The following is a 17250-nucleotide window of genomic DNA, read 5'->3' as shown; positions in this document are numbered from 1 at the left end:
ACAAACGCATCTACCGACTCAGATCAACCAATTGAAATTTTTTGGAATTGTCAAACTAAAACCTGTCCCCCGTGGAGGCAATATGGAACTGAAACTTAGACAACAAGAAGCTCGCTGGATCTGTCTAATGGACACTTGCAACACAGGTCTAAATAGCGACCAGGAACTATGCCATTTTCTGTAAATCTAAGGCTCAGCATACTCTGCATGTTATCTCACCTCTCCCATGTTTTGATATTCTTACAATCTTTCTTACAATTACCTGGCCTTGGAGAGATTGTTTTGCTTATCACCCTCTCTCTCACCATTTGGATTTCTACAAACTTCATGCTACATTCTTTTACAAATGGCCTTCCCATGCTTCTATCACTAAGATTGACCCATCTATCGTGAACACATATATCACCAATTAGCTAGCTCAGGCACCATTAGGCCTTACTTGCATGTGTGTCCTTCCTATCACTGTGACTGTATCATGACCCTGTCCACTGCAACTTTTTTCTTTACTTCCACTATTGTCTTCTTCTGACCATATAGTACATAGAATATTATCAGAGCCATCACATACCACCTAGCTCTTCCAGCCGACACCAGGTCTGACATAGCTAGTTTAATGGTTGACACTCAGAACATGTGTCTGCCTAACGGCACGTATATGTTTTAGTAATTACCATGAATATCACTCACATTTTTACATTTAGCATATCTTCTAGTCTTAATTCTTGCATTTCTACATATATAAAACATTTTTTTAAGAGAAACATACCTTTTCATTAACACAATGTTATACAAATAAACGGGTGCCTGGAGAGCAAGCCACTCCGTTATTTCAATCACACCATAATAGCGCGGTGTCGCGCGGGCGCGATGACGTCATCACACAAAAACGTGCGTGCGTGTGACATCATCGCGCTCGCGTCGTCCCGCGAATACACATATATTCGCCAAGACTGTATGCTGTCAGTACGGCAGCAGAATCCGAACGGGCAGGACATTGTTCACTCAGTGGTAAGCAGCTTATCTATTTCTTCACCTCTCTTAAGAATTAAGCTAGACTGGATTTACCTCCACCCATGTTACACTACTTAAATTACTTCCTCCATACAACTTTCTTTACCTCCCCTCTTCTCCATCTGATTCATGCATACCCACACTATTTTTCTATATAAGTGCACCTAAATCTTTTCTCAACTCAGTACCTTTTTGGGTCTAACCTGTACTTGTACCATATAACCTCACATATTTTCACATTAATCATATGACGCAAGTATTCTTATATATCCATTTATCAACAGACAAGACCCTGTGCTACAGACCAAACAACGTATTCTACCACAGAGTGAGAATCTATATACCAACACCATTGATTTTATACATAAGTAAGTACTCATCCTGCCTCACTTGTGACATCGTATTGAGATACAATGTGATATTTTAAACAAGATACCATACTGCTTTCCCACCGATCGTTATTTGTTTCCTTACTTTTTCCTCTCTTTTCTTCCTCCTTTCTCTCAGATTTGAACACAATTGTTCTATACCACAATCCTCCTGAAGAACCGCCGCACATCAGCGGCGGGGAAACACGTGTCGAGGAATCATATTGTTTTCGCTCTTTCAAACCACAATCCTCCAAGAGGAACCATATTGTTTCCATTCTGTTAAACCACAATCTTTCAAGCGGAACTACACTGCTTCAACCAGGACTCATACTACATCACTTAGTGGATATAACTAAGGATATCAAAATTTGGAAATTTAATTGGATTGAGGAACCATATAGCTCCGCTCTGCCAAAACCACAACCTTCCGAGCCTCAATCACTCTTACAAATCATCCTGCTGAAACCAGAAATTGTATTTCAATACCTAGTGAATACAACTAAGGATATTACAATTTGGAATTTAACTGGACTACAACATCGCATCAGTGAACTCAGTGACGATAACTGAGCACACTTCAAGTTTCAGCCAATGAGCACATTTCTTTTCGAAGTCTTTACACCAGAAACTTTTTGGCACCAGGATCTTTACCTCAATATTTAATACTTAGTGCATTCAACTAAGGACATTATAATTTGAAAACTAACTGGATTCTGCCCAAGCACCAGTACAAAAAATTATTTTTTTTTATTTTGTTTTTACATCCAGGTTTGTCTATTCCATCTATGCTTAAATCCAATGACTTGTAATTAAAAAAAAAACAATTTTGTTTTAAATCATCATTAGTGTCATTATTCTATTTTGAGAAGCGCGACAGGAGGGCTTTTCCCCTTTTCAATTGCGTATCCAATACCTCAAGCCAAAACTGATGGCTTTATCAATGCTTGTTTTTTAATGGATTTCAGTGCATGCAAGAGGCAAACATCAAGTGGCTGAATGCATACTTGATTAAGACACTTTGATTACACCAGTAGCCATTTCCAACTGCAATTAAGCCATTAGCTCTCAGCAGACTGCAGAAAAAACACTTGCAGACTACAGTTTGGTACTGTGGCTTCATAGAACTAGCTCAAAGAGATCCCAGGAGCAGGTGCTTGGGGCTCAGAGGAGCAGGTAGTGTGTGGGAATGGCCATAGGGATTAGCATGGCCAAGGGCTGACAATGGGTGGGTACAAAACCAAACCACACCCACACATGTGTGACCCTCCTCATATGTCATCTCCCTCCTATACTGCACTCCAATGCAATAGTTTTAGCTTTAAGGTGGTGCTTAAGTGCCACCTAATAGCTCAAGCTAAAAAAAACAAATGACACGAGGGACACATTTATTTATTTATTTAGATGTTTATAATGCGCCAAAAACCTGCAGGTATCAAGGTGCACATAAAGACTCAAGACAAAATCTAAAACGCAGGACAAGCAGAGGGATGGGTAAACGCAGAGCATGGAAAATGTATTCAAACAAAAATGTTTCTGGCACTTTTCGAAACTGGAAAAGGTTAGAATACTGCCAAAGAGTCAGAGGCAGGGGTTCCATGTAATAATGTCCCCTGAAAAATAATGCCATGCAAAAAAATGGGCAAAATAAATTGCAGTTTTTTGCAGGGACATTGTTAGATGGAACATGCGGGAGACATCCTTGCAAACCCAAACCCTTTTTTTTTTCAAAGGGAGCGGGGGACACCTCGCATCCCCCACTCCCCCTGCCCCTAACCTTTTTGCGGTGACATTAAATACAGCAACCATATATATAGGGATATTATTACCTGATACCGAGGCATGGTATTCCAGACTTTAGGTACCAGGATTGAGAAGGATCTTCCATTGCCCAAGGCATATCTGGCTCTAGGACTCTAGAGCAACCAAGGAGCCATAGACATTAACTTCCTATTTGGCTGATATTTGATCAGCCTGTCCAAAAGATAGGTAGGTGCATTACCATGCACACACTTATCAGTAAAAGTGTGTATCACCCGAGCTGCTTCTGGAAGCCAGTGCAGCTCTTTCCTTATTTCAGAAATGTGAGAGTTGCGAGGCTCATTTTTTGCAATACGGATGGCGCCATTTTGGATGACTTGTAGGATCCGAATGCAATTCTTACTGGCGCCCCCTAAAAGGGCATTACAATAGTCAATTCTGGGAAGAATAATAGCCCGTGCGAAAGAAATGCAGGTTTGCTGTGATAGAGAAGGTCTTATCTGTCTCAGCAACTTAAGGTGGTAATGTGAATTTCTTGAAATATATTTCACATGAGCGTCCGCACCTAGAGATGCTTCTAAGACGACACCCAATGTTTTAACTTTATCAAGAACAGGGATCGCATCGTTGTCAGTCGTAAAACTAGTGTAATTAGAAGAAAGTTTGGACCTAGATTGAGGGGAACCAAATACGAACAGCTCTGTTTTGTTGCTGTTGAGGTGCATCCAGTTGGTCGACATCCAGTGCTTGATAGTGTAATAGATGGACTGCAGCTTGTCCATGTGTTGTTTTATATCTCCCCTCAAGCTCAAACAGCAGTTGGATATCATCAGTTTAGTTCATAAATTGTACACCTGTGTTGGCAAGAATGTCACAACGTGGTGTAATGTAGACGTTGAATAATATCTGTGACAGACTGGCACCTTGGGGGACTCCGAAAGTTATGGGAGTTAATGCGGAAGAAGCGTTGCCCAGCGCACAGCAGACCTCCTGTTGCTTTAGAATGACTGAACCCAGTATATGGCATTTTCCAAGCAGTGACTCACAGTGGTTAAGGTGGTTAAAAAGCAATCATGATCCAGGAGGTCAAAAGCCTCAGAGAGATCTTACAATATCATAAAGCCTGACCTCCCTCTATCCATGATATTGAGTATATTGGATTGTGGCTCCAACAAGGTGCTCTCAGTCCCATGATACGGACAGAAGCTAGATTGCTTAGAGTGTAAAATAGCAACGGCTTCAGAGATGTTTCTGAAGTTGCGTGCTGGCCATACTGTCAATTATCTTAAGTAAAAAATGTGAATTTGTAATAGGCATAAGATTTAAAGTGTCCCTTGGGACGAGCCCTGGTTTCTTCACCAAGGGAGTCACAGTGACCCCCTTAATTTCGTCTGGCAAACTATTGTGTGAAAATGATGAATTAACAAATCTCATAAGGAATTGGGAAATATTTTGATAAGCAAGCGGTGGGATGTGAATTCCTCAGTACGTCTTCCATTTCGACTACAGTAATAGGATGAAATGTAGATGTGGAAGGATAAGGCAAATGGTTAACTTCTAGAGGTTTTTTCAGTAGACGATTCATCCATATCTATAGCTAAGCAAGTAGACTGGTCCCTCTTGATTCTTTCTTGTGCATTGATAATTGTATCTGCAAAGGCCTGTTGAGCTCAGTAGTAGACAGAGGAAAAGGATGAACTTGCATCTTAGTCTTCTCTAGTGATCTCAGAAATTTTGAACAGTTTCTTCGAATTGTTCTCCGCATTCATTATTTGAGCGCTGAAAAATGTTTCTTACGTTCTGTAAATATATAAGTTATAGATTTTAGCAAGGCACTTCCAAGATGTTTTATTAGATTCTGATTTAGAGTTTAGCCAGGCCCTTTTGTCCTGTTGATTCGCTTTTTTAAGGGCTCCCAAGTCTGGCGTAAACCAGCTATTGCAACAGAGACCATCTCTAACAGTTTTCCACCTCAAAGGAGACAATTGGTCCAATTTGTTGGTCAGGATCTTTCAGTAGGAGGTAGCAAGAGTGTCTGGGGAATCAAAGTCCTCAGTAGATTCTAGAACAGCCATAATACATTCTGAGAGTTCACTTGATTCACTTTTCTTAATGTTCCTACTAAAAACCCCTGAAGTTAAGTTAGATTTTCTCTCCAGCTTAACAGGAAACTGAATTTAAAATTCCAGAAATAAGTTGTCTGACCAAACATATGGTCTGGTATTAGTGGTGGCAATGTCTAAATTACGAGATGCAACCCAGTCCGGTATCTTAAATTTCGAGTGGGTGGCTTTGTTGTTGCGGATTATAAATTCAATATTGTTCAAGTTTGATTCTAATGATAAAACAGATGTTCAGTGTGTCTGGTATTTCAAGTGATAAGCAGTTTCCAGGTCTTTAAGAACACACCCAATAAGACCTGTGAGGGGCAAGAAACCACAAGTGTTAGTGGAAATCCAGCCTGTTTGGGAGTGAGGACCAGTGGCATGGACAGGGTTTTGCATGAGGTTCAAGGCACACCCTCATTGCCCCAGGACTCAACCTACTGTTCAGGCAACAGTCTAGCTGTTTTCAGAGCAGTTCCCGAGAGGTGATGAGGTTCCCCATGAGTGCAGAAAAATGGAGCGACAGGAAATGTAAGGTTCAACAAGTGAGAAGAGAAAAAGCAATAACCAAACAATATTCAGAATTATTAAAAACACATTAATTGGTCCAATGTGTGTATATATATATAGCTCTGAGAATGAATAAAATGTTAAGATCATGAGAACATAAAATACCTATGACATTACAATTTGTAATATAGAGATGGATATGAGTAAGATCAAAAACATGTGAATAGGCACTGCTGATATTTTAATTCACAAAGTGCTCTGTGTGTTTTATGATCTTTATGTACAATCATTTGTAAATGTAAGTATTTAATCAAGAAACTCATGTAGTATTTGGTACAGAGATTAAGAATATTCTGAAAGAATTAGCAAATATGTAATATATCAGAATAGGTTCCCTCTGAATATGTATATAAGATTACCGTGGTCACGGGTTGTTAGGGGTGTCAGAAGATCCCTGGATACCCACACACAGTAGAAAAGAGTTCTCTTTTAAGCTTACATCACGTAGCCTTCTGGTAATTGTAGGCCTATATTTATAAACTGTACATAAACGAAAAACGACATGTGCTAACATTGACAGGACTCACAGAACATGATTTGAGTACTGCATATTTGTGTGAAACAAGTGTGTAGTTTGGTGAAGATAGTGTGCGGTTGTTGGTCTGTGTCACAAGCTTTAGAATATTTACACTCAGCGGTTATTTTGTATGAAGATCATTTTAGACGCATTCTAACCTTTCTGACAATTTTCCCATAACTTGGACTTTAGCCCCCAGGGGGCGTTCATCCCACACGTGCATCTAGACCAACTAACGGGATAAAGGCGCTTTATAAATGACAAACTACTAGATGCCAATCAATGAAAGCTGTGCAAAACGGGGGGGGGGGAGTATAGAGATAGAGATAGCATGCTCGCATCCAGATGTTCGAATTCTGGCAGGGTGCTTTCCACCTTTCATCCTTGCGAAGTTGAAAAAATGAGTACAATTTACACCCTCATTTTTATGCGAGTTCAAATCAAATTGTAGCCCCCTGTTTTACGGCCCTATACCAGGCCACGGAGCACGCATTCCGTGCCTAGGTCAGGAACAGTCCCCATGGGAAGCACCACCTGCACCCCTCAGGCCCACTGGAAAGGGAGGGGTGCTGCATCTGCAAATAAAACTGCTATTTACAGGAGATGGGCTACACCATGAGTTTTTACCTTATTAATGGACACAGACACCAGGTGAATTTTATAGGGTTCCCGATGGGGACCCCTCTTTATAAAAACACTTGCACTTTCTTAAATATGTTTAATTCCCTTCCTAACATCCCTCTGACATGAGCACCTTTTAAATGGGGATCTGCTGCACCAACCCACCCTTCCTTGGAGGGGTCTCGGGGACCAACAGGGCGAGTCAGATGCAACAGACTCCTTCCCGCACAACAGGTACCACCCACATTGAATGTGAGGACAAAGGATGGCCTCTCTAGGAGGTCCCCCCTATGTAGGAAGCCTCAAGCGGGCTGCCACGACCTTCCACGACCTCACACCAGGGTACCTCCCCTCTACTCCCCTACATTTACACTTAAAGTCCTACACCTAGATAACATTCCAACTTAAGATTCCCTCTACTAATATCCCAACACTACTTTGCCCCTACTTAACATTTACTACAATTTATAACTATATACTACACTACACAACATTTAATATATAAGGAACTATATATGCATACATATACATGAATACTAACAATGACAAACAACATATGCTATGTAAAACATTATGTCACAACGCAGTTGACTTCTGTAGTCAGTCACCCCCCCCCCTTCAGTACCTTATACGGCTGTCTGTGGGCTGTCTCTGGCGCCTGGCTGGGCTAAATGGATGGAGCCTGACCCCCTGTTCCTTTTTCTGCATGGCCCATCCACCAAGTGGGGCCACCGTCACCACTGGGTGGCCTGCTCTGTTTTATTGTCTTTGGGCAGCCCTCTGCCCTCACATCACCACTGACTGCACACACAGCATTCTTTAATCTTCAGGGTGAGCCCTGTGGCTGGGGGGCCCACCAGCAGTCACCACCATGCCCCAAACCCACATTTAAAATCTTCTGGGCGGCCCCGTTGACTTGGGGTCTGCCTGCATCACTGCTGTGCCTCTGCAGCACCATATCTACTTCAGGCAGCATCCCGTTGCTGGGGGGATGCCACTGCACTCACCACATCACCCCATTCACCATCTTAAGTTCAGACAGCATCTGCATGGCCACAGGGATGCCACCATTGATCAACATCACGCACTTCCTTTCTTCCCGACCCACCCCCTCTGCATTGGATCGCAGAGATGAAGGGGGCGGGCTGCCAGAGCTTTACCTGGGCTATCTCGCTGCAGCAGACCAGGGCTTCTCTTCACCCGGGCTGCAACGACGAGGCAGCAGGGGACTTTTAATGTCCCACTCTTCACCCGGGCTGCCCTGATGGACTTTTAGAAAGGGCCCATACTGGGCACTCCATCTTTGGCCCGAGCAGCCCCATGCACGCTGACCGGGCCATTATATATTCCTGGGCCCCTCTGGTCTGCCCCAAAGGGGTCAACATCGGACATAGCCGCGCAGGCATCTGAGCTGCTCTGACAAGCATCTCAGCACCACGGTTCTGTCTCTGTGGGGCACCCCACACTCACGCCCGTCACCCTTCATGTCTTTATGCCCTGGGGGGCCTGCTCGAGGCAACTGGCCCACCACCCTCCAGGGAGTCAAGTTCTTTTTTTCTCCCCTCTTCTTCTGTCTTCCTTCTCTTACCAGTTCTCCTTTTCTTCAAATGTCTTTTCAACTGTCTTTTCTTTTTAAATCCTCCCTAGATTATTTTGTCCCCTACCCAGCACATTCCTGGGCAGGGGAGTTCTGTCCCTTTGTTGTCTATCCTTTTCCATTCCTGAAAATTCCAGGAAGCCCCAGTGTGGGCTAGATGGACTAGTCCATTTTAAACACACACAGAACAAACACACAATAATTGTACTTACATACGTTCTTCAACCCTGGTGTTTATGTATTTCCTTCTAGGTTTTACCTCAGTGGACAAGCATGTAGCCCTTACTAGCCGGGCCTTCTTTGGGCCACGGGCTACAGTATGAATGTGTGAAACCCTACAGAAACCATGTTTAAGAGGCTTTGCAAAATCTGCAGCAATATGGTTCTGACTGAAAGCACATAGTAGGCACCACTGCAGGAAATCCGTTCTGTGTGACATACCCAGTGTATTTGACATCCTGCTGTATGTATCAGATACTGTAAACAGTTGATTAAATATAATCATGTTTTTAGAGATGAAGGCTATTCACTGTGTGCTGTTCTACCTTATGCCTACAACTCACCTCATAGACTTCAATGGGACGGCTCCAAAGCAAAACTAGATCATCATTTCTATTTTCCTTATCTCCTTTGGCTTCAATGGGGGCGCTCACTGAAAACCTCTGACTTCATCTGCCATGGAGACCCTTCCGGTTGAGGATCATGCTACTTTGCATTCTTGCGTTGTATTAAGTGGATCGTCCTCCGCTTGCTCCGCCCGACTACCCTATTGTTTGAGTTCAGGATATAGGTGTTAATGGAAAACCTATGCTGGCGTCTAGTAAAGAAGAGGATCTTTCAGCACGTGCTGCTATTTGGATGCCAGATTCATTGCACCTATAACAATGCAGTAAATCAACTGAATTTAAAACTTGCATCCTAATGCACTTTGCTGATAATATACCATTAAATGGCTGTATGCATACAGTTATAACAAAGACACTGGTTTCTTTCTTTGCAATATGTGTCAATTATCACAATATAAGAGAACAAATTCCGCCTTCTTCATGTGTTTTTCAAAAACACATCTCAAATCAACTCATCTGTTGAATGCTTCAAAAATATAACACAACTTGTTTATACTAGACAATAGATTTCATCAAGTAATATGTTTGTAATTATATATAGTTGGATCCCCTGCACTGTCCACCCATATTCTCTTTAACATTAATTGTATAGATTTTTCTTATGGAGATTTAGAGTTAATTGCCCTTTAGGGTTCGTCACCCAACACGTGTTGTGCACTGTGAGGAATATAGCCCCTTCGCATTACGTACTTCTTCAGTGGCTATAAAACAAATTAATACTATTACCGCCAATTCATTTAAAAAAAGGTGGAAACGATATATTGCCTGGTTGCCCAATACCCTGGCTGTAGTTAGGTATCTCTGACTTACATTTTCTGTATCAGCAATTCATTGGGCAGTCCTTTACTCCATAGTTGCCATTTTCCTGAATTAAATGAGTGTATGTCTTCAAGCAATATACATAATAGAGTAAATATTTCTTTTAGGTAATAAACTGATCATGTACAAGATTGCCCTCGTAAAACGGTGCTGGAATTATCAGAAGCTTACAATTTCTAAAGTAAGAGATAACTAACTAAGTTACAGCTGGATTTGAGATATTTCCACAAGCATTTGCTCCACTGGTTTTATGAAGCAACAAAAAAAGAGATTTTTTGCAACCATTTTCTAGGGCAAATTATAGCTTGTTTAATAATCTCCTTTTCTACTTTTCATTTGTGAACTGTCCCTTTAGAGGAAATGTGGCGATTAATGACATTTTTTTGGAGCCACTAAGGGCCATTTTCACTGAATCGATTGAATTACTTTTCTGATCCAATGAATGAACGATCGTGGGTCCGTTACGAGTCCGCGTTCTAGGGCAATACATATGGACTATTCTATTCGCTTTTTAAAAATCCCCCTGTGAAGTTCTCTTATGATCAATTTCCAATGAAGAAAAAAATGGTTGTAAATCTTCCACTGTATTAAAAACTGCAATCCCGCCAAGACCTGACTATAGTTCTATGACTTGCACAATTAATGGCAACCATGTATAATTGCCAGCCAAATAATCTTAAATAAAGCAAACGTGATTATACACAGAACCTTATATGTGTGTGCGGGTTGAATGTTTAATTTCGAACGTAAAATATTATAGATTTTCATTCTGATGCAATTACACTATGTTCATTTCCCAAGAGGTTTGGATCTTGACAGTCTTACCTTCTGCATTGTTCATCTCCAATTCCAGCAACTTTAATCCTACGCATGCGCAGAGTAACCGTTCCACTCCGTCGGGACTGGCATTGAGATGCTCAGCTATGGCAGCAGAGGTCATGGGCGCTGTCGACTCCAGCAACAGATCAAACACTCCCAGTTCACAAGCAGTGAACATAGTCTAGGGGAAAGTAATAACATAACATCTTCCTATAACAGACTGCTTTAAAAATCGACTGAACATATTTATGGTAGAATGCATCAGGGGACGTATGTTGGCTATTAAAGACTGGAAGACTCCCTCGATGACCCGAGCTGTTGGCCAGGTGCTAGGTTTTGATGTATTGAAACAAGTTTGAACTTTGAGTGTTCTCTGAATGCAATGTTTCACACAATAAAATAAACATCATAACATGGTCACCATGGAAAATGAAAGTGGGACACTTTCACTTAAGCAATATCTCCCTTTCTATTTTCATGGAAGAGGGGTTGCAACCTCGGGGAAGTAAAGAAGCTAAGGAAAGAAGTAGCTGGAAAATCTGCCCTTCCACCCGAGACATGGAACGTCTGGGGGGAAAAAAGTTAACCAGTGTATGCAGCCCTCAAGTAGCTCGGAACTGCAGAGTTATGGAGTTAGCAGAGTTGGCTCTAGTTTTTGGCAGGTGCTAATAGCTGTTAATGGGCTTTCGAGTTAAACAGAACTATTCCAATTCTCTTAACCCAGACACACATCATGAACAGTTACTATCAATAATTAATACCCGGCGAGGGAGGTATGGTGGCCTCCCAGCCAATGAGGAGGCTCAGAATGGGTTACTTGCAACATGGTAAAGACCCCGCTTCGAGCCTCCTCAGAGTGTGAGGCTGCCATCTTCACTCACAGGGAAATAGGTAAGTGTGCCCCCCGTGTTCCTTGCCCCTTCTCCACCCCACTTTTCCACATCTCCAACACCCGCGAGCTCCCCAACTCACTTATCTTGTGCTGACATGTCCTTGTAGACGCTGGGAACACTAGTGTTCCCGATGCAGCCCTGATCTAGCAATGGCTGCCATGGAAAGTGATAAGGGACAACATATAGTTCGCTTCTCCCCGATCCATGGTGGCCACCTTGATTTGCAGTTTTTATCTCGAGCAGAGAAACAGCACACAGGTAGTTTCTCAATTTGAGATAAAAACACGATTAGTAGCTTGGTACAACGTGGTACTAATAACAATAGAGCCCTCACAGAGGGTCATTGCCGGTCAGGTAATGCCCTGTGGCTTACGTTAAAGCCCCCACTTTGCTTGAGCTTATAACTGATGCCCTACTCAGGTTATATTGCTTACGTGTTCCCCCTGGTCCTTTTGTTTTATGATGTTTAATTCAGTATTGTTAACATCATTCGCTACATAGCCCATTGAAAGCATATGAGAATTACATGTTTCTATTGGTAAACGTCTGTAGGGATATAATAAATTAACTGTGTGCCACTTTCACATTGAATTTTGATGGTTCCATCTCCACAGACACCATTACCTGTCTTACTCAGATACCCATGTTATGAGAGATCATGAGATAAATGCCTTTACCTAGCCATCTTTAACAGGTAGCCCTGGAGTACAGGTAGCTTGTTGGCTGCCAGTGACAGCTGGCTCAAGCAGTTCTTCCCTACAGGCAGTGCCAGGGCATTTAAAAAAAAGTTAACATTTGAAAAAAGCACAGGACCTAGGCTCTGCTATAGGAAGACCTATTTTGTGTCTACTACTAATAATGCATTGCCCGGAATACTCTCAAGACGAAGAGACCTGACTCCATGTTCGCCCTGGACTCGCTGCAATGGAGAGGGAAGCGGGTGGGACATGTAGGTAAGAAGCTCACTGCCAAACATGTCACGGACAGCGGGCGCAAAAGGATAAAAGTATCAAACCCTACGTGAAGTGGAGTGGGGTGCGTATGCAGCAGTAGCATGGCTGCACTGTGTGCCCAGATCGAGGTGCTTGTGAATTTGGGATTGATCTGAAGATCCACTTTGAGATAGCTGAGAAAAGCTTTAAAAGAGCAATGCTAATTAAGCAAGGACTATTTAAAAGAAAGTTATTACTATAAACCACAGTTATATAGATTTGGGGATTTATGGACAGTCTTAGAGATCGTCAGTGATATGATGTGGCATTGATCAAATACTTTTTTGAAACCAAGAACCAGCTCAATATCAATTATACAATTACAGTTCTTACTTGTTTAATCTAGAGAGTAAAATCAAATTTCCGATTGCACAAAAATTACAGAAACAAACATTAATTCCAATTTCTGTCTTTTGGTGACATTTCCACTGTTTCTACAATATGTATTGGTTATTGTTTAAGTCAATTGTAAATGAAGAAATTTCCCAAAGTTGTTTTTTACCAAAGGTTAATAATATTGAGCACTAGCAGAAGTACCCATCACTTTTTTGGTAGGTTTGTCTCACTGTTTGAGAGAGGGTATGCCCAGACGTGGGTCCCTTGCTCATTACACCAAGGAGAACCAAGTTCCACCTAACTGATGAGGCCCAGCAAGGACCAAAACATGTCTGGGGTTGCTTGTGTTTCCGTGCAGAGGGGACTTGGCTTAGCATTTTGGGACTGACTGCTCCAATTGGTGGTAGTACCTGACTGATTTGTATATGGCTGGGCCCCTTTTGCAATGGCGCAGACAGGCTACAAAACAGCGGTGTGGAAGGTTGAGCAGTGTCAGTGGTTTAAATGTATTCCAAACCTTCCACCCATCACTTTTATTGTTAGTTTGTCGCCCTGTATAAGAGAGGGTATACCCTGACGTGGGTCCCTTGCTTGCTGCTCCATAGGGAACCAATGTATACCTCACTGATGAGACAAAAAAGGCTGAAACATGCATGGGGCTGCCTGTGGTTCCATGCAGAGGGGACCTGGCCTAGCAGTTCGGGCTGGGCTGCTCCCATTGGTGTCAGTACTTGACTGATTTGCATATGGCTGGACCTTTTTTTAATGGCACAGATGGACTAAAAACGGTGATGTGGAAGGTCTCCTAGAGCAGTGCCAGTGGTTCCAATTAATTCACACCTTCCACGCATCACTGTTTTGGTCTCATTAAGTCAGTTCTTGCTTGAATCCCTCCAGAATCTCCTACTTCAGAGCCCTCCACCAAGAAGACATATGTTAGTTTAGAGGAGCAGCTTAATGCCTCTACAGGAAGTCCCGCCCCCATCCTGCCTATATGTTGGAAGCCAGAGATGATGACATGCACAACACCAGTGATTATGCCTATTCCATGAAGAGCCTTTGAGAAAAGGAATCCATTGAGAAAACTCTATATGATGTATACGTGAAGGAATATGAAAATAAGAAAAGGAGAAGTTGGTGACAACACAAGAAGTGGATGTACGGACCATATAGAATCTGATGACGAAGTAAAGAATTGAGTCAACTTTCATATGCAGAATGAAGATTGCATGTGTAAAGAGCACTGAAGAAAATGCAACCCATTTTTTAACTGCACAGATGCAGTAACGCAAGTAGACTAAGTGATCATAGAAGCTAGCTATACGTAGTGAATAGCTGCCATTATATAGAATCTGGGCATTCACTATCACAATTTTAGTAAGCTCAAACCCACGGAGAAAGAAGGATCGAAAAGCTGGGTCGAAGCAAGAAAACAGCTGAAGATCGAGGAAAGACTGAGAAGACTGTCTGTTCTGGTGTCAAAGGCTGGAGCGACCAAGAGCTAGTTATCTATCCTTGAAGAACAGTGAACGTGAGAAGCGGGACCATCCCTTGTTAAGGTGCAAGGAAAAACACCATGAGTGCCAAGTTTTATTCATTTAATACTATTAAATGCGAGAAAATGAGCTAAAGCATGGTCTCCTGTCAAATGGGTTAGATGGAAATAGAAACTGGACATGCAGCACTATACTTGAGATAAGAACGTGCTCACACTCCCGTCTATTCTCAGGAGCAATGATACTTTGCAAGGCCAAGTAAAAAGAAAATCTGAATGAAAGAAGGCATGAGTGATGATGGATGTCGAGCTAATTGGGTGGGGAGACATGGTCAAGTCCACCCACTGACACCTGGGGTACCAGTTTACGTGCTGCTGGTGAGCTGAATATTCCAGAAAGGCACGAGCGTGCCAACAAATTGTAGGGGGCCATATAACAAAGGGACTTATAGTTTGAGAGCCAATCATATACGATGTACTTAATAACTGTTGAAGATGACTTGGACTAGGGGGGGCATAAATTGTCCACCTGATTATAGAGACCCAATCACAACACATCCCTAGCAGCTGAAGCAGTGGGAGAAATTCAGGCAACAGAGGCTGGACATCTTTGGCAAGGTCCCGCCACTCATGTCTTCAGGCCCAGTGCCTGTGGTCGAGGAAGGGCCCACTGCACTTACCCAAGCTGGTAGAATCACCTTTTCTAACCTCACCCAGGCACCCTTTGGCATGGTTCCGGCTGTAACCATGGTGACTGCTCCCCTTCAGTGCTGTACAGCTATGTCTTTGGGTTTTAATGTCCCAGCGCCGTCTGCAGAGGCTTTGTGGGCTTTACTCCAGCACTGTCTGGTGCCAATAGAATGCTGGACTTTGCTTTGACTTCTAGGCCTCAGTTCTCATACGGCATCATGGGCATGCAACACAGTGATGCAGAGCCGACCCAGGGCCACATGACACCAGCTGGATGCTGAAAATGTTTCAGAGCAGCCAGTGCTGGATTATATAGCTCTAAAAGGAGGTTATTCTAGGAGGGAGGAATAATCCATCAGAAAGAACATTACCAAGAGGTAAGTAATTTGTTAATTTAAATCATGCGAGTGGAATATAAGGATGTCCGTTCACACGTTAGATAGTTAGGGAAGTACATGCAAATATTACCAGGGATGATCGTGTGCTTTGCTTTTTCAAATAAAAGGCCTGGAGCAAAATGTTTCATTAGGTGCTCTGTACAGGACGGAAACTGTATAGTGTGGGGTCATTGACATCAAATATTTCTCTTTGGTATGTAAATATATCTCATATTGAAAGAGATACGTTTTTACGTAACTGATCAATGTGCTGAATTCATTAAGAGTGATTTACTGGATGAAGTCCCAATCAGAGCATGATTAGATTTGGTTCAATCCGTTTAAAAACAAAAGGGATCAATCCCTGTCACCTGTGCAGCACCACTTCAAGGAATGAACAGAAAATGGATCTATTCACTGAGAAAATGGAAATGCAAACGACTGTGCTAATTGCATGTGGAAATGTTATGTTCGCTGGAGGGGGTAGCACCTGTATGAAAATAAATTAAATATATTTGTATTAAAGGAAATCACAGGTTTCTATCATAAAGTAGGCATGACATATGTTATTAGATGGCTAGACTGGCATTTTGATGCATCCAGTCTAGCCATTTCTATCTGTGGCTTGATATTATTTATTGGGCATCTCTTCTAAAGGAATTGTTCCCCATGCCTGTCAACCCTCGGGGTAGAAAACAGGGGAAAGGGGGGGTTGAGCCTCCAAATGTGCCCCTCCCAGTTAGCCCCCCCACCCTCGAAAATATAGATTTCGTTACACCCCTGACAAGCGGTTCCGCGTTGTTCTGCATCAAGGTAGAGGAGATGATGGCGCTGCACTGAGAAGCTCCCTTGTGGCCACAATCACAGTTTTAAAGAATGGCGGTTGAACTCTACAAGCGATGGAGTGCACATGTGGAAGGGTGGGAGGGTCAGATCTGGAACGGGTGCAGCGATGAAAGATGGTGACAGGCCTGGCAAAAGGGCTGCTACTGCCAGTGTGCTGGTGGCTGTGCTGATGTAACGCTCACCTGATTCCTGTAGAGGCGCCGGTCTTGACTGGGCGTATACCGTTTCTTCAAAGGTGATGTGTAACACACGGCTGGCTCTTTGGGCTGGACCTCTGTGCACTGTATGTCTGACTCGAAGGGTAAGATGTCTGCAGATAGAAAATATGGGATTAATGAACTGGGTTATTGAATGTCTCTCTCTTCTTCCCTTTCTCTTCTCCTGTAGAACCCCAAAGGTTAACGCTCTCACCTTAGGTAAGTGAACGCCGTGCTCTCCATCTGCCTCGGGGCAGGGTGCTGTAACCAGTTTCTTCACTGGATAAGGGGAGCAGGCCTCTTGACTTCAGAGGACTGCTGTCCGTCGTTTACTGCACGAACGGTAAGTTTCGAGTAATTCTAATGTCTTTAAAAGTCTTTAGTAATGATGTCTCTTGTTTTTGCAGGGTTCCGGCGATGGCGGATGACAGGCTGAAGTGAGTTGAAGATGGAGCCCGTGTGATGAATGGAAGCGCCTGCAAGCACGTAAGTAAGCGCTTGTTGCCTGCTTCACGATGCGCTCTAACTGTCTTTTTATTTTGCAGGTACAAGTTCGGAGCGGCTGCAGGGTGCCGGAATACCCACTGGGTTAGATGTGGAAAGGAGTAAT

General features: G+C 42.8%; 1 protein-coding gene across 2 annotated transcripts in view; it reads right to left on the bottom strand.

Moving 5' to 3' along the window:
- ASMT (acetylserotonin O-methyltransferase) overlaps positions 1–17250 on the bottom strand; it is a 263533-nt gene that overhangs the window by 195572 nt on the left and 50711 nt on the right. For both annotated transcript variants that reach the window (XM_069636742.1, XM_069636744.1), the window contains exon 2: positions 10821–10995. In XM_069636742.1, the coding sequence (XP_069492843.1) occupies positions 10821–10995 (175 nt within the window). The remainder of the gene's footprint in view (positions 1–10820; positions 10996–17250) is intronic.

This window comes from Ambystoma mexicanum, chromosome 7p (assembly GCF_040938575.1).
Source record: "Ambystoma mexicanum isolate Mex_15411 chromosome 7p, UKY_AmexF1_1, whole genome shotgun sequence".
Lineage (NCBI taxonomy): Eukaryota > Metazoa > Chordata > Amphibia > Caudata > Ambystomatidae > Ambystoma > Ambystoma mexicanum.
Note: the sequence above shows the minus strand (reverse complement) of the source record. Positions and strands in the feature narration are given on the sequence as shown.